Raw genomic sequence first — 27670 nt, forward strand, 5'->3', positions numbered from 1 at the left:
AAAGAAAAAAACATTTTAAATAATCTTAGGAAATAATAATAAGATCCTTCCCCCCTGAAAATAAATACAACAAACATCCTAGTAACCACAGCTAAACAAGCATTATAATACAAGAACTCCATTAGACACGAGAAAAATGGACAGCGGCAGCCAGGTTTTGAGACTTGTAGCAAATCCACTACGTGCTGTAGAGTTAAATGTTTTTGGCACTGACTGAAATACGGTTGTTGCACAAGAGAACACCGGTCCAGATCCAGCAATGATTTATGAACTTGTCCACAAGTGACAGCAGAAAAAATACTAATAGCGTAATTCGGGAACATTTAAATCTGCTTCATGGAAGACGTTTATCTGCCAGCCTAAGCCCTCTTAAAATTTTTTCTTTTTCTGGTTTGATATACCCAGTACATACTGGCTTTTGTAGTGTAGCTTTCCCACCCTACTATACTGGCATGTCCAGGATCCCATTTAATGAGACTGCACAAGCTATTAATTCGTCAATGAACTTCTGGGCCAGATGGATGGGGGAGTGGTTTTCACTGCCCCAGCTTCCTTATGAAATGGAACTGGCCAGCAGTGAACTACAATAAATTCTAAGGCATAACTAAATGAAAATGTAGGAAGGCCTAGAAGAGAGGTACCAAACTACACTGCAAATACAAAATAGGATATTTCACTGTTCTTAATAAATATTTATAAAAATATATACATTTAATGAATAGGCCATTTTATAATGCTGGTTAAAACCATGAAAAGCTGTTAAATCAGTAAGCGCATCAATATCCTGGCTTCAAATTAATGTACAGAAATATTTTCAATTAAATTTCAATAAATATACTGGAAGGGATTAAATATAATGAGAAAAACAGCAGTTTCTATTTTTCTCTGTTTTTACCAACGTTTTATTGGTTAATGATGGGATTGAACTAATCAATAAATGGCAGTCTATAAAGGGTGTCTGTAAAAATGTATTCATATTCTGATAATAAATAAATCCAGATTCTGTACAGTGGGGAAAACCAGAATGGTGGCAGGTAACAGAAAAGAAAGATAATAAATCCTGGGTTCAAAATCAAATGATTAAAGAAGAGAGTTCAAGGTTTTTTCAGATTCCCCATACTAAAGAGTCACATTCTGTATCAATCCTTTGCAGTAGAGTAATAACAAATCTAAAACTTTCTCTAATATTTCCTCTGGTTCACATTTTGCTTGTTATGAAATACTTTTTGCATGGGATGAAAAAATGAAACTATAAACTCTTTTGGATGGTCTTTTGGTGCCTTGGCAATTCCAACTGAAATTAAAGAATTCTTATAGCACTCCTGTAAGCTAAAGATGCAGCCAAGTGGCACTCAAAAAGACGAAACATTTTTCTACTTCTGTAAATATCCAAGAAATTGAAAAATCAACACATAGGAAAAAAAGCAAGGTATAAATTCATCAGCACCATGTAGAAATGATCTTCAAAAGGAGCAGGTCTCTTATGTGTCTTTGTGTTGACGAATAGGTTCTAATCTCCCCTCTAGGAAAAAATCCACTGCCTGAGGTTAATACCTTTAGGCAAAAGAAAAGGTAAAACTCAACAAATTATATTTTGATTCATCCAAATTAAAAAAAAAGATTCCAAGGTTTTGATACTACTTTAAGCATCTTTTTGGAGCAGGTTTGCTTTTAAGTTAGACTGTCTTCCTTCCCTACTCCATTATTTGCTACAGCAGGAATTATCAAATTTAACTTTATTACTAATAATTCTTCAGCTACCATTCCAAAAGTTGTACTTAGTCACAACACAACAGTTAACACTTAACTAAGACTCTAGCTGTAGTTAAAACTGCTCAAAGGTGGTCATCTCAAAATCTTGGTTTTCCTTCCTGCCTACCAGATATGACTCAATTGTTGGTGGCTGAAATTCAAATCACATACAGTCAACCACAGTATTGGATCCACGGCCTACATCTCGAATTTGGCTAGTTAAACAGGCGCACACAGCTACTCCTGCTCCAGCTCTGCAGTGAGACACAGATCCAACAAGCTCCCACCTGAAAAGACAGAGGAGAAAGAAAATTATCTTAAAACAAAGCATGATTTACTTTACTCCTAATACCAACCATAGAACAAGAAACTCCCCCATTGTGGGATTGGTTTTGAAAGATGGCAAGCTTCCAGAAGGAGATTAGATATCCCAAAGTTTTGTACTGACAACTACAACTAACAGTATTTGAATGCTCTGAAGTAATCTATTATGGTAAGATACCATGAAGCACAGAGAGAACATGTCAATTACCTATTCAGCACGGGGTCGAACGCCTCCACCGTATTTAAGTACGCGTTGCCATTGTGACCACCGACGGCAAAGATCTTGCCCATCACAGTTGCGATCCCCACGCCGCCCCTGGGAGTGGTAAGTGCCGCCACGTAATCCCACTTGTTGCTTCGAGGGTCATACCGCTCAACCGAACTCAGAGGAGAATTATCATCAAAACCACCTATATGAAGATATATTTTAAAAATAGCATCACACTTCGTAGAAATTAACTACTAAATCTCAATTCAATAGCTATTACAACCCAATCTTTTAAAACCATTTTATTTATTTATTTATTTATTTATTTATTTATTTTTTTGAGACAGAGTCTCACTTTGTTGCCCGGGCTAGAGTGAGTGCCGTGGCATCAGCCCAGCTCACAGCAACCTCAGACTCCTGGGCTTAAGCGATCCTACTGCCTCAGCCTCCCTAGCTGGGACTACAGGCATGAGCCACCATGCCCGGCTAATTTTTTTGTATATATATTTTTAGTTGGCCAGATAATTTCTTTCTATTTTTAGTAGAGATGGGGTCTCACTCTTGCTCAGGCTGGTCTCGAACTCCTGACCTCGAGCGATCCACCCGCCTCGGCCTCCCAGAGCTAGGATTACAGGCGTGAGCCACCGCGCCTGGCCTTTTAAAACCATTTTAAAATGGCTTAGACAAAGTTAGAAAAAAAAAATTCAGCCCAACACTTATCTACCACCAATAACAATGATTATCAGAAATTACCTACAATTCAACTTAAGATAATGTAAGAGACATTTTAACTCAATACCAGGATTAAAAATCTTAAAGTGGGAAAAACTGGAGTCCCTCTATCTAAGGCAGATAACTTAGGAGAAAAAAAAAAGCACATACATTCATAGGATTTGTCTTTAGCCTCCTATAGTCAAGCAGAACAGTACTGAAATTCCTTCTCTGTGTATTATATTCTGTTTGTTTCTGAGACAGTATCTCACTCTGTTGCTCAGGCTCAAGTGCAGTGATGTCATCATAGCTCACTACAGCCTCCAGCTCCTGGACTCGCATTCCTCCTGCCTCAGCCTCCCAAGTAGCTGGGACTACAGGTGCATGGCACCACGCCTGGCTCATTTATTATTTTTTGTAGAGACTAGACTCTCACTGTGTTGCTCAGGCTGGTCTCAAACTCCTGGCCTCAAGCAATCCTCCAGCCTCAGCCTCCCAAAATGCTAGGATTACAGGCATGAGCCATCATACCCAGCCTGTATTTTTAAACAGTAAGAAGGCTTGAGAAGGGAATAAACTACACTAAGTCATATATTTAATCTGGATATAAGTTAACTGTTTACCTTAATACTATAATTGCCGTTATAATTAGAAATAGTGGACTATGATTGAATTCTCACCAATTTTTGCCAAAACTACATCTTGCGGCTACATATTCTAGATGATGACAATCCTTTCTATACATCATTCTAACAATGTACTTAATATATTCCTGAGGGTTAAATATAGAGACTGTTATTTTAACAGTGTTCTTTCGTTTAAAAAAATACATGTATCTCTTTATAGGCTCCAAGTTTAAATGAATAATAGCTCTCTTTGGTGACTCAGCCTACTTTACTGAGAACAGAAAGTGTTGATATTATAATCAGTCTATTTAAAAACAAGGTCAGTTAAAAAAAATGAACTTCTCTTATGGGTTTAATTTTATTAAATCAACTTAATTAAAATGAAATTCACCAATTTTATGTGTATACTTCCATGTATACAGTAGTGTCGTCACCACAACATGATAGAAAATATTTTTCATTATAATTAAGGATTTGGTTTTAATTATTGCTCATGTTAATGCAGGGGATTAAGCTTTTAATAGTTGTATTTTCCATAGCCTTCTTTTTCACTGGTTACCTATTATTTCCCTAGATCATGCATATAAATTTATAATAAAAAATTCAAAGCAGAGGGACAGAAAAAGCGAAATGCAATTGTCAGATATACCCATACTTTCAAAGTTTTCTTATTCAAGTTAGTTATACTTGTTTTAAGTAGGACCTGAATGACCACAAAGGGTTTCCCCCCCTTTTTACTTTAATAGAGTTAGGGGGTACAAGTCAAATTCCATTACATGTGTACACTGTATAGTGGTGATGTCTGGGCTTTTAATGTACCCATCACTGGAACAGTGTGCATTGTACCCAACAGGTACAATTTCTCATTCCTCACCTCCTGCCACCCTCCCTGCTTTTGAGTCTCCAGAGTCCATTATACCACTCTGTGTGTCCTTGTGTAGCCACAGTTTAGCTCCCACTTATGAGAACATGTGGCATTTCTTTTTTCTGTTCCCAAGGGAGTTTTTAAAAAAATGTTCAACCTCAGTCATTCTTATTTTTACTATGTCTGTTCTAACTGTGAGGTCCAGAAGATTTGATAAGTAACAGCAACAACAATACTCCTGTTGACGTATTAACATCCATCAATATCTACGGCAGACAGAGGCTGTGACAGGCAGCAAGAGTGTACCATAAGAACTCTGGATTCACACATACCCAAGTTCAAATTCCAGCTTTGTCACCTGTTTCGGCATGTGACTATGAGTAAATTATTCACTCAGGGCTGCTATGATGATCAGGTGAGATGTGGAGTTAAATTATGTTATTTTCTTTCTTCTTCAAAACACACGAGCATTGAAAGATTTAGTATTACTTCTACTACTTGCAGATATTAAAACACTAACAATATCCCACTCTCTTATCAAGAACTGTTAAGTTCTATAACACAATTAACATCACCATGTACAAGTAAATGTGACATATGCCAGTAACAACCTCTCTGAACCCATCTGCTGCTCTGTAGAGGAAGGTATTACTAGTCACGATACAGCTACTCATTTATTGGGTAACTACAAAGTGCCAGACACTGTTTGAGATGATTGACATACATTATCTCTAATTCTTAAAACAATTCTGAAAGGCATTATTATTCCCATTTCATGATCATTTAAAGCCTTGCTACTGAAAGTGTGTTGTGTGGACCTGAAACAGCATCCTTATCACCTGAGAACTACGTGAAACCAAAGATCCTTTGCAATATATTAATAATATCTCCAGATTATTCACAGGCATATTTAAGTTTGAGAAAGCACTTACCTAATATTCCTTCCAACTCTGCAATTAAGTAAATCGAAAAGCAATATAAACACTGACGTACCCTTTACTCATATGATGTCCCTACTGGCTTACTTAAAGTATTCAACATCATTTCTCTTGAAATGAAGTTGAGAAAAAGAAGTCTTAGACCTTTTAAGATTTTATTTAGCAAAGCACATTCAATTTGTGTCCTTAAATTTAAAAACCTACACCTTATTTAAATGTAATCCCTACTTGAAATATATTTGCTACTCCTCTAAAAATGAGGTAGAAATTTTAAACATGAAAAATGAAGATTTAAACAAAAAAGCATGAATGTGAACCCTTAATTCAAAAGCATCATACTATACCCCATGAACATGTACAATTATGTATCAATTATACACAAAATTAAAAAAAAATAAGTTCAAAAGTCCATCTCGATTCCACTTAAGGCTAAATGCAATACAATTTTTGTTATTGTGTAGTTATATGACACCTGTCATTGCATATCCTGATAAACTAAACTGGAGAAATACCATCCACTCACCAACAACGTATAAGCAACCATGAAGCTCACTAACTCCATTGCCTGCTCTCCGTTGACCCATTTCTTTAACTTCTATCCACTTATCCAGATGTGGATCATACCTTTCCACACTAGACAAAGAAGCCACTCCATCATTGCCACCTACTGCATAAACATGGTTCTAAATGAAGAGAGACAGACAAAACACATGACATTAGATTTTGAATTTATGTTTTGCCCTAATGGTAGACCAGAATGTATAAGAACGCAGTATTTCATTAAATAATACGGTATATAATCAATATCTTCATACTGGTGATATGCATATGTTGGACGTTTCTCTGGTTACGATGTAATGCAGTGCAATTCAATGGGCAAGTTGCCATGTAACTTACTAATAGAGCCACCGAGCCAACTCCTCCACGGGGAGTAATCATTGGTGCCACTGTACTCCACTGGTCAGATTCTATGTCGTATCTCTCCACATCATTGAAGCAAGTATTGTCATCTAACCCTCCAATTGCATAAATTGGGCCTCCTAAGGAGGCCAAAGCAATTCCTCGCCTGCAAAGACAATTAAACAGACTTTAACATCTGGTTTTGTTTCCAGGAAAAAAACAACCAAAAATTTATGCTCATGCAAGTCATTTATCATGTTAGCCTTCAAATAGTATAGTTTGCTTCCGTTATATTTATGTATGTATGTATGTCTTTATTTATTTATTTATTTATTTTGAGACAGAGTGTCACTCTGTTGCCTGGGCTAGAGTGAGTGCCGTGGCGTCAGCCTAGCTCACAGCAACCTCAGACTCCTGGGCTCAAGCGATCCTCCTGCCTCAGCCTCCCGAGTAGCTGGGACTACAGGCATGAGCCACCATGCCTGGCTAATTTTTTTCTATACATATTTTTAGTTGGCCAGATAATTTCTTTCTATTTTTTTTAGTAGAGATGGGGTCTCGCTCAGGCTGGTCTCGAACTCCTGACCTCGAGCGATCCACCCGCCTCGGCCTCCCAGAGGGCTAGGATTACAGGCGTGAGCCACCGCGCCCAGCCTCCATTATTTTTAGATTTATCAAAGCTTCTGAATAAATGGCTTGCAGGGCTGCCAAGCTGTGCTCTATGTGAACAGTGCCCCCTAGAGTTGTACAGTACACAGCCTGCACAGGCTACCTTAAACTCAGATAAAACAATAGATTAAAATCCAGTAAAATGGCAGAAAGGAGTCCCAAATATTCAATTAGTACAACACACAATTGCATAACAGATAGGTTAATGAGGTGACAGAGATGGTTTGCTGTGGAGGTCAGAAGTCAGTCTCAGCTCTGAATTCAGGTAATTGCAGAGCTTGTTTTGTTGCAGGGTTTCATTATACCACACAAAAAATATTAATTTTTATATTATAAACTTTATATCACATTGCTTTAATTCTGAAGGGCACTTATCTCTCCTCTTTAAAAGGAAGAGACTTCTTAACCCATGTTAAAAGCTAATTAATTTAATGGTGATCAGAAAAAATTATCTCAATTTCTTAAAAAACACATTGCAGCAATCAAAAGTTGAACTATTATAAAACTATTGTTTGTTACTGACTTGGATACAAAGTAGTATACTTCATAAAGCTCTATTATCTGCTTCTTCATCTGAGACACAGCTGATAGAGTAAATATAGGTAAAGCACTTAGAACAATGCCTGGCCCATATTTATGCTATGTAAGTATTAGCTGTTATTATTACTGAAGAAAGCAGCTGCTCCACTGAGAATGTAACTCTAAGCTTATCAGAGAATATCTTAGGAAAAAATTCGTAAAGATAATGTCATCATTCATTTTCAGTCTCTTTTATCTTTTCTCTTGAATATAAAGCTATGATTTATCAAATACAATGGTTATAAAAATTTTCAGGTGTGTGAGAACACATGTATGTCCTCTCTAGCACATAAGGATATTAGATCAGGGTAGAAGTAAAGCAAGTGTGTCTAATGATAATTCTTCCTCCTTCCCCAAACCACAGAAGCAGATGACATTATTGGCTATTTCCTACTCCTCAAAACTCTCTTCTCTTGATTTCCATAACATCACACATTTGCATTTCCTTCCAAATCTCCAGCTGGTGTTTTTCGGCTTCCTTTATCCATGCATTCTTTACATCATCATTAAATTATGAAGTCTCCTAAGGCTCTATCCTCAGGCCTCTTATCACTCTATACTCTCTTTTCCCTAAGCAATCTCATTCCTTCCACAGATTTATAACTCAAATATATATTTTCAGACATACATCCAATTTCTACTTAAAATCTGTCTTGCTGGCTCTTCAACCTTAACTTTAATCTGAAATTAAACTCATCACCCACCTCCCTGTGGTAGCTACAATTTTAAGACCTTCTCCCTTGCCCCCAGACCTTCATCCCCTGGTGTTATTCCCATGACTAAGCTACCTTATGTGGCAAAAGGAGTTTATCCCCGCGCGGGTCTCATCTAATCATACAAACCCCTCAAAAGCAGAGAGCTTTCTCCAGCTGGCAGTCAGAAACTCAAAAGCCAGGTGGGTTCATGATGCCACTGCTTGTTTGAAGATAACAGAGAATATGTCCAAAGGACCTGAGCGTGACTCCTAGACAACAGCCAGTAAAAATGAGAAATGCAGTCCTATAACCACAGCAACTGAATTTTGTCACTAAACTAAATAGCTTTGGAAGGGGCTTCTTCCCCAGTGCCTTCAGAGAAGAGCCTGGCCCAAGATCTTTATTCTTGGTGCAATGGTGTCGTCATAGTTCACAGCAACCTCAAATTCCTGGGCTAAAGTGTCCTGCCTCAGCCCCCCAAGTAGCTAGGACTACAGGTGCACGCCACCATGCCAGCTAATTTTTCTATTTTTTGTAGAGATGGAGTCTTGCTATGTTGCTTGAGCTGGTCTCAGACTCCTGGCTTCAAGCAATCCTCCTGCATTGGCCTCCCAAAGTGCTAGGATTACAGGTGTGAGCCACCTCACCCAGCCACAAGTCATTTTTGACTCTTACAGAATATTGCTATAGCTTGCCAACCATACAAGCCACAGTGTCTGGAGTTAGGTTTTGTTTGTCTATTTCTTTTAATAAAACTGCAGGTGATATATTTTTATCTTTGTTCTCTAAACAAAGCTACTCTTAAGCAGTATATTCACTGTTTACTCGGTCCTGTTCTCTCTTCTTCCCTTGTATTTTCACCCTAAAACAAAGAGACAATATTATTCTAGTATCTAGTTTTGTATAAATTATTATGCTCAGTCTTTGAAATCCTCACCGTATTTACTGAATTTTAAATTTGAAAAAGAAAAATAATAGGTAACCTAATTTAACCTCCCATTCAGTGTAAAATATATGTGGTTTTTCTGACATACACTATTCCAGGCCAGGCACAGTGGCTCATTTTAAAAATTTAGAGAGAGTCTAATCTTTTATTCTCATACCACAACTAATGTTACATATCCTACTTCGAGACCACAGCTATAGATACAGAGATCAGTACAAATAACAGTAGGACTATAAACTCCCTTGATCTAAATAAAGGCTTTACTTCTCTTAATGCAGGCAATTATATTATATTCAATTTTTTCCTTTCTTTTTAAGAGCTGAATTTCATAATGGTCAAGTACTTTTCTCCATATGAAACAATCACAAACCTGATTTCCCATCATGTTGTACTGGTGTGATTTTTTAAAATACCTAAAGCAGATTTTAACCTATAATTCTGATTTTAATATTTTAGGTTTTGCTGAGAGTATATTTGGTCTACTCAGTCTTTTGAATTCTGATTTGTCACATGATGTTAGTTATCCTTCCCCACCTTAGGAAAGCTGAAAATTTGATACTCAAGTCATTAATAAAAATGTTGGCTGGGCACAGTAGCTTACACCTGTAATCCTAGCACTTTGGGAGGTTGAGGCAGGAGGATCACTTGAAACCAAGAGTTCAAAGACCAACTTGGGCAATATATCAAGACCCCATCTCTACAAAACATTTTTAAAAATTGGCTGGGCATGATGGTGCATCCCTATAGTCCCAGATACTCGAGAAGCCAATGCGGGAGGATTGCTTGAGCCTGCAGTGAACTATGATCATGCTACTGCACTCCAGCCTGGGTGACAGAGCAACACCTTGTCTTTAAAAAAAAAAAAAAGTTGAACATGCTAGAGAACTGTTACTAAAAATTCTCTCCCCTTTAGATTGATCCATTTATCAACATATTTCAATTTATTATAGATGAGGATTTAAGATATTAATGCTCATGATAAAATCAATGAAGAATGATTGATATTTTCTTAGTATGATAAAATATACACGTCTTAGTCCTAAAGTCAATGTCTTATTTAATAGAGGAAACACTAGAGACATTACCACGAAGATCAGGAACAAGACAAAAACACCTGTTATCTCTGCTACTGTTCATTTGTATTAGATTATTAGCCAATACAATTAGACAAGAAAAATCAATTAGAAGCATAAGAATGTGTGGGAAAATTGGCAAAAGTTGAATAAAGTCTACAGATTAATTAATGACATTGTACCAATGCTAATTCCAATAACTGTACTATGGCAAAATTTATGGGAAGCTGGTTGAAGAGTAGACCACAATGTTTCTTTACCTTGGCACTACCGACATTTGGGGCTGGAAAATTCTTTGTTGTGGGGGGCTGTCCTGTGCATTGTAGAATCTTTAGCAGCACCCCTGACTTCTTCCAGCCAGCAGCAACTTACCCACCCACAAGCTGTTGACAACCAAAAATGTCTCCAGACATGGCCAACTATCCCACAGAGGGGTAAAATCATCTTCAGTTGAGAACTACTGGTACACAGAACTCTACTATTTTTGCACCTTCTCTGAAAAACCTAAAATTACTTCAAAACAAAAAGTTTTTTTAAAAAGTCAATGCTCAGGTATAAGTCAAAACTGTGACTACCATCATGGTAATCTAAAAGATGACCACATTTTTAATTTTTAAAAAAATATAAAAAATTAAAGCATCACCTTGGGTGTTTTAACAAGATGTGTTTTAGAAGCTATATAAAGTTTCTAAAAACAGAAAAAATGAAAAAATAAGGCCTTTCAATTTTAGGAAACTTTATTTTCTACCATTAGCTCAAAAGAAATTTCCATGCTGATCTACCTCTTTGTGTTCATTGATGCCTTCATCATCCATTTATTAGTGAGAGGGTCAAACATCTCCATGCTGCCTAAATGTTCATTTCCATCATGTCCACCTACTGCATACACTTTACCTGTTAAATAGAGAAGTATTTTCGTTTGATTCCAAATAAATTAGTGTCATTTATATATAAACATCTATATAATTAAAATGTCACCATAAATTAATTTTCAACAACTCCTGTTCCGTTGAACATTATGATCTATGTCATTTCAGTAGTTGAGTGAAAATCAATGTTAGCTTCCACTCAACATGCCATTTTACATGAAGTTATTTAAATGCTCAAACTCTATCCCCTTAGGTTTCTCAACTTTTTATAACTTAGATGAAACCACTAATCATGTTTCAAAGAACGTTTAATAAAATGGAATAATGCTCATGTGTTATATAAAGAAAATATAAAACTGTTAATATGATCAAATTTTTTCTACATGAAACAAATAAAAATACAGAAAAACAGGAAAGATTACACACTAAGATGTTAACTCTGAATATTTCTGGGTGTGTGGATTATAGATGATTATTTTTTATTAAAATACATTTTATTAATACTATTGTTTTTAAAAAGGATATATACTTTAAGAAAAAAAGTAATTTTTTTAAAGTTTTCTAATAATTTATCCATGGTTCTATATTAATTTTCAGTACTGAGTAAAAAAACTAATATCAATAACAATTAGATGGGTACAGAAAAAGCTGACATATATACTTATGATTTGGGTTCAATAAACATTTTTCCTTAGTTTTTTTGTAAATATAACTCAGAGTAATTTAACTCTGCATCTCCCTTTTCTTTGACACTCATCTCCACATGATACACCTCATGCAACAGACTGTACACTGAGCAGCTGTGAGCACAAACCAAGTAAATAATCACTACCCAAATATTTTACTGATATATTAAAATATTTTACAATTTAGCCATATTCTTTTCTTTGTTTTAATTCTTATTATCTGGTTTTTTTTGCCCTGTAGGTTGGAAACAATATTTTTATATAAAGAAAGAAGTTCTCAAAGTTCAAATATTTTAAAAAAGAGCATTGTGATAACATGATGTGATTTTAGACAACAGCGGACCTACCTTCCACAGAGATTACACCCACGTGTCGCCTCCGGCTATTCATTTCTGGTCCAAAGAACCAACTGTTTTTGTTGATAGAATAGCATTCGATACTGCGAAAGGGGTCACCAGAGCCACCTCGACCACCTACACAAAACAGCACACCTAAAGGTAAAGCCAAAAAATAGAGATCAAAATCACAGCTGCCAAAAATTGTTTTATAGTGTGGATAAATATTTAGAAAGTCAAAACTCTGAGTAACAGCAAAAAAAAAAAAACCCCAAAAAACAAAGTATTTAGATAGCATTCGATGTTGTTATGTTACTAGAAATCTAATCTAATTTTCTTCCTTCCCCTCTAATTTGAACTTCTCAACTAGAGTACATTAGCTGTCTGTTTCCATTACGATGGTTTATACCCTCGCCTACTCTGTAAAATTGCTCTTGCTAAAGGTCATAACAAAACTAATCAACTCTTAAGTTAATTTCTTACTGAACACAACTGCAACATTTGATATGCTGATCATCCTGTTTTGGGAGAAATATCTTACTTTCTTGATTTCTATAAAATCCCAGTCTCCCTTTGTCTCTAATCATTTCTTTCCTTCTTTCTTTGTTTTCCAAGTTCCATCCTGAGCCCGTTTCTCACACACTTTATGCTCACACAGGAGAAGTTCATCCTTTTGTTGTAGATCCCATCTGTATCATTATTACCTTCCACTCTACATTTCTAAGTCACATTTCCACTTGATGACCCAGAAGCACCTCAAACCCAACATGGTCAAAAGCAAACAACCTAAACCACCTCCTCCTCCCCTGAGGTGTCCTACCTCCCCCTCTCTGTTCCCACTGCCACTGTCAGCTACCTCCTACCCAACTACAGGAAAATCTGTCCTCTCTTATCACTTAGTAGTCCTTTTGCATTTGGACTGTCAACAGAGCAAACTGATTAAAAGGCTCTTTCAAAAGCTTCCCATTACCTACAGCAACAGTTCTCAAAAACTTTAGTGAATGCTACTGAATTGTACACTTAAAAATGGTTAAAATGACAAATTTTATGTTATATATACTTCACCACAATTTAAAAAAACAAACACTTTCACTTTAGTGTGATTCAGAATTACCTGGAGGGCATAAAACAGACTGCTGGGCCTGACTCCCAGAGTTTCCGATTCAGTAGGTTTGGGGTGTGTCCAAGAATTTGTATTTCTAACAAGTTCCCACGTGCATGCGATGCTGCTGGTCAGGGGGTGACCGCCTCCTTCACACTCCGAGAAGCACTGACCCCCTTACAAAGTCAACCCTTGGCACAGCAATAAAGGCCGTCCCAGGATTTAACCCAGTCACCTCTCTCTCTCTTGTAAACATCATGCTCCCGCCAACGTGCATACAGTGCTCATCCCTGGTACTCCTACAGCACTTTTGGTAATTCACATTCACTTAACACACAGTATTAAAATGATCTATCATGCTGACATCTGTCTCCAGAATCTAAGCTAGGTTAAGACTGTGTATTAACCATTTATGCACTAACAAGAACTAGTACAGTGCCTGGCATGTAGAAGGCATTTGAAAAATGTAAAATGAACCGAACATCCCTTATCCTAACCGGTACCCTAAAGAACATCTACTTACTATCCAAAACTAAGGCTGAGGTCTCCTTTCTTTAATAAAACCTTTTCTGACCGTTCCAAGGTAAAAATAACCACTGTATGTGCATCCCAGTATACCTTGGGGTTAATGCCCCAGGAATACTTTAGAGTATTTATTTATTTAACTGTCTATTTCCCTAGACCAGACTACAAGTTCTCCCAGAATAAGGCTGGCTGTATTCTATCCATGTCTGCATTTCTCATGTCTAACCCAGAGCCTTCCACACGGTAGGCACTTACACCTGTTTACTGAATGACTGCATAAATGAATGACCAGAAACCACTCGTGCTATGTTTTCCAACTAATTCAGTACTCTTTATTATTATTATTATTATTTTTTTTTTTTTGAGACAGAGTCTCGCTCTGTTGCCCAGGCTAGAGAGCCGTGGTGTCAGCCTAGCTCAGAGCAATCTCAAACTCCTGGGCTCAAGGAATCCTCTTGCCTCAGCCTCCCAAGTAGCTGAGCCTACAGGCATGTGCCACCACACCTGGCTAATTTTTACTATTTTTAGTAGAGACGAGGTCTCATTCTTGCTCAGACTGGTCTCAAACTCCTAAGCTCAAGCAATCCTTCTGCCTCCACCTCCCAGAGTGCTAGGATTACAGGCATGAGCCACCACACCTGGCCAAATCCAATATTCTAAGTCAGAGAAATTTAAAGTTGGAAGAGACTGTAAAGATCATTTAATCAAATTGCTTATTTCAGCTATATAGGTCACCTAGGACCACCGCATGGAAGAACAAAAACTAAAGTAAAAAGATCAAGATGCAAATCTTTTCTCTATTTCTCTGTGTAGCCTTGAGCACACAGAGACTAATTCCTAGTCTCCTATCCATAAAATGGAATAACACCATCTATCTCATAATGAGGGCCGAATCCTTCACTAAAACCTACTACACAAAGTCCTTGCAATCATGTAAAAGACTATGTATACAAGTATCTAGTATATCTTGGCATATAACCTAAGATGCTAAGGTGTTGTTTGAATTCAAATATGAATTTGAAGAAGAATTTCATCAAATACCTTGGCCTTCTAGAACAGACTTCACAACTTTAAAAAAAAAAAACAAAAAACTATGCCCCTAAAAAGATTTAATTCTTTACATCAATCTACAAAAAGGGACAATAAATAACAGTCCTTTTCATGTAAAATTATTTAGAACTACTTCTTCATAGGCAGGTATGTAACTTTCAGCCTTTCTTTATACTACCTAGATAAAATCCCATTCTATTCATAATTGAGTGTTGCCTTTTGTTGTTTTTAGACTATTTCACAGATCTCATTTAGTAACTGCATACTGAGTAGCAGCAATTATTAAGGAAGTTTCTATTCAGAGTTGCTCTTCCTATATTTCTGGACCTCACTTATTATATTCTCTCATCCTTCAAATATGTAACTCTTTATAAATGTTAAAAAACATTTATGAACTTGAATTATTTTCTTGGGAAAATATAAAGTCTAAAAATTGTGGTAAATGAAGGTGAAACTGCATGCCTCCTAAAATATAACAGCTTCAGATTCTAAGAGTTTAATAAGGTCCAATATACAACTAACATAACTGTCAGATATTTTAGTGCCTTTCTTTTGATTTGGTAAAATGCAAAAACAAATATTCAAACATGTATTTCAAGCTTCAGACTTGGCACTAGAGATACAAACCTAAATAAAACACTTAACTGTCTTTGAAGAACTTAAGACACGTCAAATGAATAAATTACAACACAACATAGTAAAACAAGTTCAAACAAAGTGCTCTAAAAACAAAAATAATAGGTGCTAATTCTGCCTACAAGAATCAGGGAAGACCTCAAAGGAAGAGATATTTCAGCAGGCTCTTCAAAGTATACAGGACTTGCTATGGCTTTTTAGAAAACTGGCTTATCAGTAAAACTATCTAAATCATGTACAATAGGAATTATGAACATACTTATAAAATCATACTTGCCAATTATTACTTTAAGGCAATCAGACACTAATTATCTAACAATTAAGTATGAACACATATAAACACCCTCAAATACAACAAAGATCATTCTAGGAGAGCTGACAAAATGAGTAATTCAATTACCAGCAGTATGCTTCCTTGGGGTAGTCCGAACAGAGTATTCAAAGTCAGGTACTGCTCTGCTACTCAAATGAAGGTGGTAATTTCTTGCTTCATCCAGTAAATCTCTACATTTTAGATTCTGCTTGACAATCTGTTCTTTTGCCACAACACCCATGAGAAAATCAACTGGCAACAATGGCAGACGAACCTAAAATCATGAATAGTTGCAATATAAAATATAAGTGGTAACAGGATAGTTCCTTCTCCACTTTCACTGTGGTATGTTCTCTTTTTAAAACTTAGTTACTTCATTTATAAAGCCTTTTTAACACGTTAATAAAATTCAATGCATCCAATTCTAAAGCAATTTCCAGTATTGGTCTGCACTAATGAAACCAGACTATGTTAAGTATATCCATTCTCTTGAAATATGGATTTAAATAGGCTAAATAATTCAATTGTCTTCAAATGGCTTATTTACAAAAACAGTGCTGACATAATAGCAAGGCCTCTCTGTTGCTAAAGGAAGCCATGATCGAATCGAAATTGCTGTGCTTTATTCTTTTGCCTTTTTAAGCTACAACTGAACATAAGGAAATGTGATTTCTTACTTAAAAACATGAACATTCATATCTGAAACAAGTAAGTGTTGTTTTCTTCAAATCAATGATCCTGGAAGGCCATACACTAACTCAGGGCATTCACCATTCCTCTCTTAAAGATGCACTGATTTTCTAGTCGACTAAAGGGATGATCAAACCAGGTAATGCCATTTTGAATTAAAAGCACACACACAGGGAGTTGAGACCAATCTCTCTACCCCACTACAAGACTCCATGCAGTGGTTCACATGCCTACTGCCATGGCCTCCCTCGAATAACATCTGCCTTACCATCTTAAAAAGAAAAAAGCACATACACACAAACGAGATATAGCTGCAAAGTAATGAAATTTGTTTGCTTTTGTTGACAAATTTATTTTCAAAATTTTTTTTTTTTTTCTGAGACAGAGTCTTGCCCTGTAGCCTAGGCTGGAGTGCAGTGGTGAGATCACAGCTTCCTGCAGCCTCAGTCTAGTGGACTTAAGCGACAGTCCTGTCTCAGCCTCCAGAGTAGGTGGGATTACAGGCAAAAGTCACTATGCCTGACTCAAAATAATTCTGAGAGAGAAGACCTAAAGGTGTTCTGAACTTTGGTAATCATATGAATGTATATATTACATATTGCTACATGTAATTAAAAAAAAATCAGTCTCATTATAATCACATTTCAAATAGGTTTACTTCATCTGCCTATAAATATCTAAAGTGAGAACACTGGTAATTCTAAGCAACTTCATTCTTCTTGATATTTGTTAAAATTTTTGATAATGGTATTGAGAAATTTTATACTTTTTAAAATTAGCATAATTATCACCAGGTGCTTTTCTTAAGCACAAAGTTTTAACGAGGCATTTACTTTTGAAAAAAAATAAGCAAATAAGAGCACTCCTCTTTTAAGAGGCATCACTTCTCAGGAATAAATGAAAAAAGGAAGGAAGAAAGGGAGAAAAGAAGGGGGGGGAGGGAGAGAAAAGAAAAGAAAAGATACAGCCCCAAAGAGCCCATTTATTATCTCCCTATCACGGTAACCCTTGTTGACAGTAAAAAAAATAAAATAAAATAACAACAACAACAATAATAATGAGACATTTTTGAGGTTAAAAAAAGTCAAACTGTGGTGAGGGAAGAAAATAGAAAGTAATGCCATATGGTACATTCCAGAATAAGCCTATATGCATTAGGAATAAGTGTACTTTCATTAGCAAAATAATTCATTACAATTTAGAAACATCATAAAACAATAATTATAAATTATATTAATTTAGAGCTATTTCCTTAGACTATTTTCTATTAGCATAAATAAAATATTCATTACTCTATCTCAAAGGAGTATTTTAAATAGTCACGTTAAAAAGCAGGGAATGGTGTTGCTAATTCAAATATGACTAATTTAGACTTATCCTTAAACGGTATAGCAATTAAATAGGAAATTGAGAGTTAAAGCCATTTCATTATTGTATCACATCAATGATTTCCACACTCCTTCAAATAATCTACACTTTTCATAATAAATGAAACATGCTGATCTGCTTCCTGTATCGTTCCATTTCTATACACAGTCCTATTTCAGCCCTACCTGTGCAAGTGTTTCATCCAACCATTTGGAATGATGCTGAGGATTGGCAAGAAGCCACTTGATGGCAGCACTGTAGACCTGCTTTTCATTCTCAATGTTCAGATCACTGGAGGACAAAAGCTTGTGGAGGTGCTGGGGTGACACACTCACGAAGTCTTCACACTCCACTACTTCAGTGAAATGCTCACAGGCATACTGATCTGCCATGTCCATCAAGTCTACTCGATTGTGACTTTCTGCAAAGGCTCTCACGGCCAGGCAATTGGAGGGATGAAAATGTAACTTCATGTATTCACAGCAAGCTCTAGCCACCAGTTCAACCTGCAGGATGCAGGCTGCATACAAGAGAGGTTGGACGTTGTCAACAGTCAAAGTGAGCCGTGAAGAATACACAAACTTTACCAAGTCTTCTATTGCATCACCGTCAAAATCTCTGATCTCAATCAGCGTTTGCTTGGCTTCAGCCATTTCAGAGAGAAACATGGCTCTGAAGTAAGGAATAACACAAGCCAACACCAGCTTGTGACAAGAGATTAGCTTTGAGCCAACCTGTTCAAAACAAACAAACCAAGAAAGAATTTAATGTCAAAATCAGCTTTACTCGCTCTTGCTCAGGCTGGTCTCGAACTCCTGAGCTCAAGCAATCCACCCACCTCAGCCTCCCAGAGTGCTAGTATTACAGGTGTGAGCCACCGCGCCCGGCCTAACTAAATATTTATTCACTTTCTCTATTAATCCCTACAGGGGGTAGAAATGCTGCTTCAAAGGATAGGTACAATCTAACACATGCTGCCAAACTGTCCATTTCTGAGCATTCATTGATATGCTGAACTGATAATTGATTAAATTCAAATAATCTGTTTTAAATATCTTTTATTTTTGCCAAAGCCAGTATGGGTCACTAAATTTCACAGTAGGGTTGAAAATTAGAACAATGGCATGAGAGTAAACATATATACCATATGGATCAAAGAGCTTAAATATTTCTTCATTAAAATATACACACAGCTAAATTTCACACAGAGCTTGAAGAATTATATAACACTTTTCAGTATCTTAAGACCTAGAAATACTTAAGGACACTAGGAGTTTAAGGAAAGAGAATACAGGTTGTTGTTACAGTGTAACACTACGCTTCTGGACATTCTGCACCTGAAACTCAAAGCCTATGCTTTCAGTTTATGGATTTTTGCTGAGTGTCTCCTCATTTTATTCTTCCAGTATGCCCTCAATTCCTACAACACTGTAAGCTCTAAGAAGTTGTGTGAAGGCCGGGCGAGGTGGCTCACGCCTGTAATCCTAGCACTCTGGGAGGCTGAGGCGGGTGGATCATTTGAGCTCAGGAGTTCAAGACCAGCCTGAGCAAGAGCGAGACCCCATCTCTACTAAAAATAGAATGAAATTATATGGACAGCTAAAAATATATGTAGAAAAATTAGCCGGGCATGGTGGTGCATGCCTGTAGTCCCAGTTACTCGGGAGGCTGAGGCAAGAGGATCGCTCAAGCCCAGGAATCTGAGGTTGCTGTGAGCTAGGCTGATGCCACGGCACTCTACCCTGGGCAACAGAGCAAGACTCTGTCTCAAAAAAAAAAAAGAAGTTGTGTGAGCAGGAACAGAAAGTAAAATCTAAGAACTCCTAAAAAGTGGCAAATCTCATGTGGAAAATGCTGCATAGATATATATGAATCACCAAAAAAAAATCTAATATTACACTGGAAGAATAAGAAAGTAATTTAAATGTATAATGGGAAAGAATCAGTAGAACACAGCCTCTTCCACACTGCTTTACCACTCTTCCAATTTTATTCAAATGGTTTTATTTTATTTTTTTTTAAGCAGAGCAACATGATCTTATAGACCACAGACTTAGAGTTCACTAACGACTTTTTCATCCAAGTCTAGATAGACTCTATTTCACTATTAGGTGTAAACAATCTCACTTAATGGATAACCATGAAGTGGAGGTTAAACTACCAGAATAGGGACGTACAGTAAAACCCTAGTATAGCTGAGTAAATAACTAAGTTCTCCTGACTTCTAACCTGTATCAACAATAAACAAATTCATCAAGATATTTAAATTCGTAAGTGAAAAGCTTATCTGGTCAACGGTAATTTATTATTAATAATTTCACTAATAATAACTGTTGTTAGAGAGTTCTAGAGCTCTAAGTTAAATTAACTAAGAAATAATAAATATCAACATTAAATTAGTACAGTAATTTTACCTAATGCTAACCTCTCTTCATTTACACCCTCCTCTATGTCCCTTCACCTTCAATTAAAAAAATGAAACTAAAATCATTCTGACCATAACATGTAAGTGTAGCACCAAAAATCTGCCTTTTATGGTTACAGGAATCCTCGTTTTTCATAGTACACTTAAGAGGTTGAGAAAAGTAAGAAAAAAGGCGATCTCACCTTCAGTGTGACATCGCAGAGTTCCCCATTTTCATAAAATTGAAGAAGAGAACCATGAAAATCTCTCCAAGCTTCATTGGCTTCAAAAATAAAGAAGTCTTCTCCACCGCCGTCGCTGGCTGAAGACCTGTTCTTTACTTGCTGGTGCTGTTGTCTTTTCCCCTTTGTGAAGTGATTTCTAGCTTGTTTTCCATTCACAGAGTCTGAAGCCATTTGCAAAACTCTTCTTTTAATGTATCACTCTTCTGAAACATCCCATGTATTCTTTTTTAAAGGGTGGGGAAAAGGCAGAAGGTAGATGTAGCCACTAAACTTCAGGCATTTTCCAAAACCCACTCGAGTGCCATCGTACAGTTTGCTGTGATTGAAAAGTCAACAATAAAACAGAGACAAACCAAAAGAAAAAAACTGTCGTTAGCAATTATAATTTACTAATACTATAGATGTAAACTAACCATATCAATCGTTATTTTAAAAAGTACAAATAACTGTCTTTATGATAAATGTTACATAATTCACTTCAGCTAATTATTTTATATCAGAAAAGAACTCCTTTAAAATCTAGTAAGACAATTGTTCAATAGCACATGATTTTTGAGATGTGAAAAATGCATTATCTTCAACAAGAGGAGCTATGAGTTAAAAATTTTAAGCTTAGAGACTTTATTCAGTGATGCAAAGCAAAAACAGAAGGTTATTTTGATAGAATTAGGTTCATCCTAGATTCTCAACTCAGATCATGGCTCCACCATTTACCAACTATATGACCTTGGGCAAATGACAACCTGCTTAAACCTTAGTTATCTCTTCTGTGAAATGGAGATACCACTTACTTACAGGAATATTTTGAGAATAAGAGATATTGTATGGCCAGGCATAGGAACTGGTGCATTGTTATAAAGAGCTTATTACATTTTCACATAGAATTTATTAGTATTCACATATAAAATCAAAGTTACATCATCAAAGTATATTTGATAAATATCCACACCATCAATAGTTCTACAATTCTACTTTGGTAAGAGGAACAAAGGGTTTTAAGTTAAAGCACATATTTTACCACTTACTGCCTGTGAGATTTCTGTGAAGGCTTTACTAATCCTCAGTTTCTTCATCTATAAACAGGGATACCTATCTACCTTATAACACTAGCCCGAGAATTACATCAAATACAGTAATGGGTTTACAAGTGCTTATGAAACTATAAACCATGTTGCAAATATTGTTACTATTAGAGAGTGGAAAGCTCTGCTTATTACGCAGTTTCAGAAAATTATAAACACCTTGACGTTAGCTGTATTAGGTTCTTTAATCTCATTGTTTCCAGCTTTTGACAAGAACCAATATAGTCAATGTAAGACTATAGATTATAGTTATTAATATTTTTTTTAAGTTTCTGTGGCGGACACACCCAACAGTGACCCCCAATGAATCATTCCTTCATATAATCCCCTTGTGAACAGGAAGAACCTGTGACTTGCTTCCAATCAACAGGATGTGGGAGAGTGAAGGAAGGGCTGTCACTTTCTTTATGTTGTATCATACTGTGTGAACAGACTGGAGAGAGAGGCTCCCCTGCAGGCCTTGGAAAGCAAACTACCACGGAGAAAGCCCCACAGCAGGGAACTGCAGGCAATCCCTAGGAACTGAGGGAGGCCTCCACCTAACAGTGAAAAGACAGTCATACAGCTGCAAGGAAAGCTGCAGGTCAGTCATACAGCTGACCTGAATGAGCGTGGAAGCAGACTTTTCCGTAGCTGAGCCTCCACACAACCATGCAGCCTGGCCAGCTCCCTGACAGAAGCTTGGTGAGATCCCAAGCAGAAGACCCAACTAAGCTGTGCCCCGACTCCTGACCCACAGAAACTATGAGATAATAAATGTTATTTTAAGCTGCTAAATTTGTGGTAATTTGCTACATACATTAGAAAACGAATAAGACATCTTCTGTCGGGTTTAAAATTTTACCTGAGGAAAGCATCTGCAGATATGCTATCAGGCAACCACTGTAACATCTAAGCTCACATTCCTGCTGCAAAACTAACCGAGAACAGATGGGACAAACAGAAAACAAACAGCATATACAGCTGCTGTTTCAAGGATCCAAAACCTTTTCTGTAAAACGACCAAGAGTAAATATTTTTGGCTTTGTGGGCCAGAGAGTCCCTATGACAACTACTTAACTCTGCCATTGGAGCACAAAAGCAGCCATAGACAAATAGTAAATGAATGAGCACAGGCGTATTCCAATAATATTTTATTTATAGAAAGCACTTCATGGGTGTGATTTAGTCCCTGGCCACAGTTTGACAACCCCTGAGCAAGATGGTTGATTTAAATCCAAGTATACCAACAATCACATTAAATATAAATGGACTAAACACCTCCAATTAAAGGGAGAGACTCAGGAATACTATTCACAGCAATAACAAGGACAAGCTATTGAAACATGCAACAACATGAACGGATCGCAAAGAAATTATGCTGAATGAAAAAAACTATACTGCATGATTTCACTTATATAATATTCTCGAGCTAGCAAAATTATAGAGCAGAAGAACAGATTATTGGTTGCTAGAGGTTAGGGAAGGGTAAGAGGAGTGGCTGTGACTATAAATGAGTAGCACAAGAGATTCGTGTGATGGAATCGTACTGTATCATGACTGTAGTAATCACATGAATCTACACATGTGATAACACACACAAACAAGTACATGTAAAACAGGTGAAATCTGAATAACATAAACAGAACATATCAATGTCAATTTCCTAGTACTGAAGTTATGCAGGATGTTACCACTGAGGAAAATTGAGTAAAGGGTACACAAGATCTACTATTTTTTAAAACTGCAAGTGAATCTATAATTATGTCAAATAAAGACTTAACCCAATTACAAGTTGCATATAAGAAAATACCTATTTTAAACATAAAGATATACATAGGTCAAAGTAAATGGACAGAAAAAAGATACACCATGCTAACAGTAATTAAACTAAAGAATGTTTTAAAACCTAAAGTATATTATCAAACAACACAGAATTCAGAGTAAATAAAATTGCCAGTGATAAAAAGACACTATATAATAACTGGATATGACATGCAAAGACCCTTACTTTACACCATATAGAACAATTAACTAAAAATGAATTAAAGACCTAAATGTAGCCCTGAAACCATAAAACTACTAGAGGAAAAATAAAGGAGAAAAAAGCTTCATGACATTGGATTTGGCAATGATTTCTTGAATATGACACCAAAAGCACAAGCAACAAACGCAAAAAATAGATAATAGAAACGCAAAAAATAGATGGGACTACATCAAACTTTAAAAATGTCTGTGCAGCAAAGGAAACAATTAGAGTGAAAAGGCAACCTACAGAATGGGCCTCCCGAGTAGCTGGGACTACAGGCGTGCAGCTAATTTTTTATATTCTGTACAGACAGGGTCTCACTATGTTGCCAGGCTCACTTCAGCAATCTCTTATTATCTATACATGTAACAAAGTTACACGTTTAGATAATGTAGATATAGATAAAGTTAGTGTATCTTAAATATCAATTTCTCGTTCCAGAAGGAAAACAGGCATTCAGCGCTTCAAAACTCTTTCCTTTCCCCAAAAACTTAATTTTAAAAATAATCTCTAAAATGTCTATTAAAGAAACCTGCCTAGATCATTGAAGCTAGTGGCTCTTCAAACTTTCAGGGTCATGAGCCCCTTTTGAACATCTGTTGAAACCTATGGATCTTCTCCCCTGAAAAGTCAAACACACGGGGTTAGAAACCATTAGGAACACTCACAGACGTGGGTTAAGAATCAGAGAGATGAAGTAGAAAATTTCCCAAGGTCCCTCCAACCCTCTCCCATAATCCTACCTCTGACTCACAAAAACCAACTGAATCATTCATAACCAAAAAATATACACTTGTACAGCCAACTCTTAAAAAAAAAAGTTGACAGTACCTACATAAGCACTATTCACCAGAAAATAAATTGCACTGGCAGCATTTTAAAAAATAGCATGTGACTAGTGATATCAATGAATAGTATAGTGGATTACAGTTTGTAAAATGCTTTCACATACAACAAACATTCATCCTCACAACAATTCTGGGAAGATAGAAGCATGTATTATTTTTATCCCTCTCCCACAGCTAAGGAAACAGGATCAGAAAATAACTTGCCTCGCTCACACAGCCAATGAGTGCAGAGCTGGGATTCTAATCCAGAATTGCATAGTTCCAGAAGCAAGCTCAGTTCATTACTATATTCTAATGCTTCCACAGAAGCCCCTCAAAACAAACAGATTTCTTTTAAAAAGCCCAATGGGTCACATTTTATTGTAGATATATCTTGACAACCATAAATAAAAATTAATGTATTTAAAATGTTTGCTTTCCTCTTGCTTCTCTGGTTAACATAAAACACTTTTTTTCCTCCAGAAATGACATGGTCAAGCTAACGAGTATTAGGGCTGAAAAATTTGACATTCTGTTATTCTATGAAACATTTCTTCTCCCGCATCTATTTAATTCTTAATATACAAAAATAAACAATTCTTTGTTGCGAATTCAAATATAGGAAACCAGAAGTGTAAACATCCAATTTTTAAAACACAAAAGCTATCTGAAATTTTTAAGATGTTTGAAATATTTCCTTTAGTCTTTTCTTAATGACAATACGCACTTAAGTCTCTACAACTCTCAAAAGTTCTTGATAAAACAAAAAGGTCATTTGTCAAAACCCATAGAATGCACAACTCAAGAGTGAACCCTAAGGTAAACTATGGACTTTGGGTGACAATGATATGTCAATATAGGTTCAGCAATTGCAACAAATGTACCACCCTTGTGAGGAATCTTGATGGTGGGGAAGCCTGCGTCTCTGCAGGGGCAGAGGGTAGTGGGAAATCTCTATACCTTCCCTCAATTTTGCAGTGAACTTAAAACTGCTCTAAAAAATAAACTATTTTTCTAAGTGGGTGGGATCAAAATTTACCTCATTTTCTTCTTAATAAAGGAGGAAACATTGTTTGTTTGTTTTTGAGACAGGGTCTTGCTCTGTCTCCTGAGCTAGAGTGCAGTGGGTCATCATAGCTCACTGCAACTTCAAACTCTTGGGTTCCAACAATCCTCCTGCCTCAGCTTCCCAAGTAGCTGGGACTACAGGTGCAAACTACCACGCTCCTCTAATTTTTCTATTTTTTGTAGAGCCGGTGTCTTGATCTTGCTCAGGCCAGTCTCAAATTCCTGGCCTCAAGCAGTCGTCCCACCTCAGCCTTCCAAAGTGCTAGGATTACAGGTGTGAGCCATCTCGCCCGGTGAAAATACTGGTTTTAAAAAATTACTCTGACTGTGAATTGAGTTTCTTGTCAGGATGCAGAACTTGTAATAATTACAGAATATAGCATCTTAAAAAACAAATTATTACAGAATATAGCATCTTAAAAAACAGTAACAGAAGTCCAATCAAATGGTTAAAAAGTCAGCAGCTTTAAATACGAAAATGATGAAGCTAAGTGCACATATGTAGCTGAATACAGTATCTTGAGACATTTTTTATATGTATGTATATGCAATTTGGAGTGTTAAAAGCAATGTATAGAATGACTAAAAGTTTGAAGTGGGTCAGTCAGTTTGACTGACAAACTGCCAGGAGGAAGGAGGAGGAAAAGCAGCAGTTAATGCTAAAGCCACCTCCAAGGAGCTTTCCAGGCGCCAGCAGCATTAGCAGCAGTTCTCTGCTTACCCAAGTGCACCTGCTGGCAGGGCCAGGACTCGAGGGAGGTGCTGGCAGAGGATTTCCTCATGGAGCGATAATGAAGAACACGCAGAGCCTAACAATCATCAATTTATGCAGGAGAAAAACAATGCAAAGGCAAACACGTGCAGCCAGTACGCAAAACACTTGTGTCAACGCAGGGTCTAAGGAGCCCTTTCCCAGAGTATCCTCCCAAAGTGGCAACAGTAGCTTAGGGTAAAGAGTCAAAAATGACGTTATGCAATTCAAACAGATTAAAACGAACACTGAAAAAAACAAAGCTAAGTTTTCTACGAAAAGTCACCCGATAAACACTGCCAAGGGGGAAGAATGCAAAAGCCAGAGCGCCCAAACGCTAGGACGATGCAGGTCCGGTAAAGGACGAGACGCGGGCTAGAAAATGCCAACGATTTATTCCCAAGCGTCCTCCCTGGAGAAACCAGCAAGCTCACCGAGCCCAGAACTTCACGGAAGGGACAGGGAGCTGTCACCCGCGGCAGTAAAACAACTCCACCGCGCGGCTGCTTGTTTTGAAAGACGCTGCAGTTTCTGGTGTCGCACCAGGAGGCAGCCCCGGCCCGGCCAGCAAGCCCCGAGTAAGGGCCAGTCCCCGACAGGCCCCCAGCCCCCAGGAGGGCAGGTCCCCGACAGGCCCCCAGGAGGGCAGGTCCCCGACAGGCCCCCAGGAGGGCAGGTCCCCGACAGGCCCCCAGGAGGGCAGGTCCCCGACAGGCCCCCAGGAGGGCAGGTCCCCGACAGGCCCCCGGCCCCCAGGAGGGCAGGTCCCCGACAGGCCCCCGGCCCCCAGGAGGGCAGGTCCCCGACAGGCCCCGGGCCCCCAGGAGGGCGAGTCCCCGACAGGCCCCCGGCCCCCAGGAGGGCGAGTCCCCGACAGGCCCCCGGCCCCCAGGAGGGCAGGTCCCCGACAGCCCCCAGGAGGGCAGGTCCCCGACAGGTAGTGCCGCCCTCGCCCCGGGGCAGGCTGCGACCCGGGCTGCAGGTCCCGGACAGGCAGGCGGGTGACCCCTGGGTGGGCTGCGAGTCCCCCAGGTGGCCCCTGGCCTCGCCCCCGCAGGCCGGATCCCGGGGGCGTCCTGCCGCCGTCCCGGCCCGCGGAGCACCTGCCTCTCTCCTCCCCGGGGAGGCCGGCCCCGCGCAGCCGCCGGCGAGGCAGACGGAGCCCGCGGCCGGGGCTCCCTCGGACAACAGCCCCGCGCGCCCACGGGGGCGACAGGGGGCGGCGGGGGCGGGACCGGGCCCCGAACCCGCTCGGCGGCGGAGTCCGCGCGGCCGCACGAGGGCTGGGTCTCCGCGCCGGCCCGGGCCGGGCGGAGGGACCGAGGCACCGGGGCGCGAGGGCAGCCGAGCGTCCGCGTACCTCCACACCCGCTCCTCCCTCCGCTCGCTTCTTCCCGCTGGCGCCAAGAACGCGACCGCGCCGCC

The 27670-nt window shown here is 38.2% G+C and overlaps 1 protein-coding gene across 1 annotated transcript; it reads right to left on the bottom strand.

Annotated features, from left to right (window-relative positions):
- On the bottom strand, positions 1–27670 carry KLHL8 (kelch like family member 8). The gene is made up of 10 exons (XM_045536789.1): positions 27606–27670; positions 20468–20825; positions 18046–18594; positions 15890–16076; positions 12189–12332; positions 11069–11180; positions 6322–6490; positions 5948–6107; positions 2285–2486; positions 1–2039 (listed from the first exon to the last, which is right to left on the bottom strand). Exons 2-10 carry the CDS (start codon positions 20678–20680, stop codon positions 1916–1918), a joined length of 1860 nt encoding a protein of 619 aa, XP_045392745.1. The 5' UTR covers positions 20681–20825; positions 27606–27670; the 3' UTR covers positions 1–1915.

The sequence above is a fragment of the Lemur catta genome, chromosome 24 (genome assembly GCF_020740605.2).
Source record: "Lemur catta isolate mLemCat1 chromosome 24, mLemCat1.pri, whole genome shotgun sequence".
NCBI lineage: Eukaryota > Metazoa > Chordata > Mammalia > Primates > Lemuridae > Lemur > Lemur catta.